General features: G+C 47.2%; 1 protein-coding gene across 1 annotated transcript in view; it reads right to left on the minus strand.

Moving 5' to 3' along the window:
* Positions 1 to 33: 33 nt before the first annotated feature.
* The window catches only part of kek1 (leucine-rich repeat, immunoglobulin-like domain-containing kekkon 1 protein), a 7,299-nt gene continuing 2,332 nt past the window's right edge, over positions 34 to 5,000 (minus strand). The window contains exon 1 of the mRNA XM_043016350.2: positions 34 to 5,000. This exon is cut by the window's right edge and continues 2,332 nt beyond it. Within this exon, the coding sequence (XP_042872284.1) occupies positions 637 to 2,808 (2,172 nt within the window). The 5' untranslated portion in view covers positions 2,809 to 5,000 and the 3' untranslated portion in view covers positions 34 to 636.

Here is a 5,000-nt window from a genome sequence, read left to right on the forward strand (position 1 = left end):
CACATATATATATGCACACACACACACACACACACACACACACACACACACACACACACACACACACACACACACACACACACACACACACACACACACACACACACATACACACATATATATGTTTGCTCAGAAATCACGCATTGACAGTTCGGTTACCGTCCTGAAGGATTTAAAACGATTTGTGTTCTGAGTGGTTACTTGGTCGCTAAACCATGCAAAATAAAAACTTCGTCTTAAGTAAAACGCAGAATCCATCTTCCAATGGGAACGAAACCGAGACAGGAACTATGTGGTAAATAGACGATTGAATGCCAGGCATATAGTACCCACTTCTGCAAAACTTCTGGCAGCAATATTGGGCATATCACACTTCATATTTGTTCTCATTACTTTTATGGTCACAATTAGCAACGCTATGAATAGTAGTTTCTGTTAGAAATATCTCGACACAAACATTTTCAAGATGTTCCATTTCATATGTTTACCATTGCATGGCGGTGTAATTCACGATGATGCCTGTGAATGCTTGGGTGAGAAGCGGCGACAGTCAGGCATGGGCGGCAAGCGGCGTGTGTGGGTGGGCGTGGGGGGAAGAAAGCAGGGACCGCCGCTGCGGCGACCCCTGCGGCCCCGCTAAACCTCGGTGCCCTCCTGGTAACCTTCGTCAGGAGAATCCCTGGCCTTGATGCGGTTGGCAATTCCGTTGGGGAGAGGAGGCAGCACGGCGACGCCCCCGCGGGCGTGGGGGGGAGCCTGGGACCCCGGAATCCATGGCCGTTCTCCTGGAGGTCCTGTTGCGTTCGGTGGGCTTTCTGCGCCCTCGGCTACATCCTCGCGAGGTCCGTAGATTTCCTGACGATACCCGTAGACGGGAGGGCGGCCTGTTCTGCCGTAGAGATCCTGTGGGTCCTTAGCATCGTGGCTCGTGCTGTAGATATCTTGCTGAGATTCAAAAATGTCTGGTCTGGCGCTGTAGGTATTCTGTCTGGAGGAGTAGATGTCTGCCCTCGAGGAGAGGTCGTCCCGCGATCCTCGCAGATCTACCATGGAGTCCTGGAAGGGGTGGAGAGTCCGGGAGCCAGCCTCGGGGATAGGAAGACCATAGTCAGCTGGATATCCATATATCTGTGGATCAAATTCCTCTTGAGTATCATATCCGGGTCTATATGGAGTAGAATGCACAGGTCCATATCCGTCACTACCGAGATCGTTAACCATGTAGCCGGGGTTAAAATGTTCGTGAATCACACTTGACCTCTCAGTGCCCTCAACACCGTCGTGGGCAGAATCCTCAGGCCACAGACCGCTCGGGTATAAGGAGTCTCCCTCAACACGGGTGTAATCACCTGCCGCCGTGACGTTTTGGACGGATCCATTCGGCAGGTGACCATTGACAGCACGCACGGCTCTCTCCGCTTCGCTAATCACGTCGGGATTACCCAGCGCGGGCGAGCCATACGTTCCCGGGGAGCCTTTCAGGTCTGTTAGGCGTGGTGGCTTCTGTATGGGGTTGGGTTCATTGGGTGATGCGCCTCCTGACGTGGGCGTGGTCGGGGATTCTTTTACCGGTGTTGGGGAGGAGTGTGACCGAGTCCGAGCAAGGAATAAAAATCCTACTACAAGCACAACCAATGCTAACACCACTAGTCCCACAGATATACCAGCTATATGACCCGAGTCGAGCTTGGCTTGGGTAGCTGCCCTCATGGTCACTGCTAGAGTGAAGTTTGCCGTTGCAGAACCAGCAGAATTCATCGCAACACAACGTAGTGTTCCAGAGTCTGTCTCTTGTGCCCCCGTGATTACCAGGCGACTAACTACATCTTTATTGCCTTCTGTAATGATGTAGAGCCTCTGTGGTCCAAGTCCAACCACAGAGCCATTTACCACAGGAGCTTCACCTTTATACCACACTACTTGAGGTGGAGGCTGACCCCCGACTCGACAGGCAACAGAGGCGTTTTCCCCTGCGACTCCCTCAACGCGTCGACTCACTGGTAGCATCTGTGGAGGGCAAGCGAAATCTTCCTCATTAAGAGTGTGGAAGGTATTGCTCACGACTCTGTTTGGGGCGTGGCAAGATGGCGAGACAGGATGGGGCACGTCGCGTTGCTCCAGAAGTTGCCATAGCGGAAGAGCCCGACAGTCACACATCCAAGGATTACCGTGCAACTCGATCCCATGCAGCCGCTCTAGACTCTTCACAGTTTCCGGTGCAAGCTCCGACAGTTGGTTTCCTTGGAGCTTTAACTTTTCCAGGAGAGATAGAGAGTCAAAGGCTGGAGCTGCAATTGATCTTACTCCAGCATAACTTAGATCTAGGCGAACGAGAGAAGGGGTGTGAGAGAAGCTTTCCCTAAATATCTTGTGAATTCTGTTGCCTCTAAGTTGTAGTTCTCTGAGGGCAGGTGTGTGTGAGAAGGCGATTGCAGGTACTTCCGTCAGCAAATTTTCGCTCAGGTCCAGTTCCACCAGATTCGTCAGCTGCAAGAATGCTGTTGGCTCCACAAAACTGATCTTGCAGTCTCGCAGGTAGATCTTCTGCAGGTTAATGAGACCCGCCCACGAAAACACACTTTTGGGGAGAGTGTGAAGGTTGTTTCCCGACATATCCAAAACTTGTGTGTCGACGTGCACACCAGCCGGAAGGCTTGCCAAGCCCTGGTTCTTGCACTCCACTGCCTGTTTGCCATTCTTCCATTTGCAAGTGCAGACAGGGGGGCACGACGAGACAACTGTTGCTGCTGCAATCAGGAGCAGCGCCACCTGCAGCAATACTACACAACTTTTGCACACCGACGCCATCACTGTAGTACACTCCGTCACGTGAAAAGAAATTCCGGCATCACTGTGTTTCTATACACGGTTGCGTCTGCGATGAGTCATGTGCACACACACTTTGTCTACACAGAACAAATATGTACGTGAACAAAGGGCACTCGTTTTCTGCAGATTTCTCGCAGTTCCCACCGGAATTCACTCAAGTTTAATCATCAAATAATTTTGCTTTCAGCTTTTTCACCGACAACTGTTTTACACCAGTAAAAAAGGCAACTTCCGGTCGTGAGGGACCAGGTACAGTTCACCCGGAGCAGAAAACTTACCGAAATTCGATTTCTGATTTTTTTTTTTTTTTTTTCACGGGACCCCGTAACTTGCGGAGGGAGCGGAGTCTCGACGAGTGCGTCTGTGTATGGGAAGAGTCGTGTTAACAATTCCGCTATGTGCGTTTCTCACGAGTAGAACAATAGCACAGTCTCACGCCAGTCCCTGGGGAGGAACTTGTGCCAGTTACTTTTTACAGTAATAGTTTTACGGAGGGTGAGCGGCTGTCGGAATGCTCGCCACACCAAGATTTTCTCACCATTCCTTTGAATTTTCACCGTTGGAAGTTACGAATAACTACGTACGGGGTCTTTTAACGTATTAGTTGTAATTATATGGATCATCACGTCGCCTACATTCCTTCGCTATAAGCAGTTACACGACTGGAAATCCTCAGGAGTATACACAACACTTGCACATTATGGTTGTATTAACTAGACTGTAAACTGCAGACGTAACACAAGCTTTAGTTGACTATACACCTAAAATTGCACACAGCTTCACTCGCACTTAACAATTCCTGTGCGAGAACTGCTGTCACTGTTCACTAATTCCACAAGGTGTTGCAAAGAGAAAAAAAATCTTCCGTTTTAGTCACTTGTCAATGATAATAGATTTTTACAATGTTCCTCCATAAACTCGTGACTTTCAATTCATATGAATTTACTCATACTTCTGTTGGTGTATGAAATCAAAAGTTTAATCTCAAGTACAGTTAGTGCTTCGGTTCTCACTGCTATCATTCGCTATTTCTGACGTAGAACTCACTCTCACGACCTGAATTTAACGAGTCGCTCGCGGTCGGGCTGCTCGAGAAGAGAGCACACCTCTCCCGTGCGAAGGTCAGAGCCGTACTGGCGGTCGTGAGCGGTGCGGCCGACTCTCATGGGAATCCTGATGCCAAATACCGAATTTTCTGGAATAAAGCTTTCCTAGTTCTTCGTTAATCCCAGGATCACCATTTTCTCTCAAAATCGCAAGTGCACGAACCGATGCCCAAACCATCCATCTACACCATTTCCACATGCTTCCTCCGACGACTGCTATCAATTTCCGACCGGCGCATTTTAAACAAAGATTCGGCAACAAGGAAACGGAAGTCGTCACCGGAATCCTGGACGCGGTAATGCACGAGGTAGAGGGGGGAGGGGGGGAGGTCATAGGGAATGGGGTTGGGGAGGAGGAGGTCGAGGAGCAGATGTTGAGGTAGATACGAAGTGTTTCAAATAACGAAAATCAGTTACGAAGCAACCGGCGTGTCGGGGGTGACGGGAGTTCCACACCTTTTCGGAGATGCAAAGGAAGGCAGACACCGGTTTCCATGAGAGCACGGTTGATGTCTACGAGGCATGTTGAATTACACATATATTAGCATTTCTAAAGGTAGACGGCCGTACACGCGTTCATATAGTTTAGATATAATCACACAGACACACTTTAAATACACGCATACACATACACACACAATCACACATTAGTGCATGTTCTCTTTAGAAATCTAGTTGTGATAACAGAATGAGATTATCACAATTATCGCTCTTGCTTTTGTTATAATTTCTATCAGTATTATTGTTATTATTATTATTGTTTTAATTATTATTGTTATTATTATTGGTGTCATTATTATAATTATTGTTATCATTATTGGTGTCTATCATAATCATCATTATCATTAATATTACTATCATATCATTGTCGTTATCATTATCATTGTCATTATCACTGTCATTATCATTGCCATTGTTACTGTCATTATCATCATCATCATTATCATCATCATCATCATTATCAATATAATTATCATCATTCTTTTTATTGTTGTTACTTTGTTATTATCATCATCACTATTGTTATCATTATTATAATCATCATTATTGTTACCGATATTGGTA

Source organism: Penaeus japonicus, unplaced genomic scaffold (assembly GCF_977035675.1).
Source record: "Penaeus japonicus unplaced genomic scaffold, GWHDUDI00000001_assembly GWHDUDI00000008, whole genome shotgun sequence".
NCBI classification, from domain to species: Eukaryota; Metazoa; Arthropoda; class Malacostraca; order Decapoda; family Penaeidae; genus Penaeus; species Penaeus japonicus.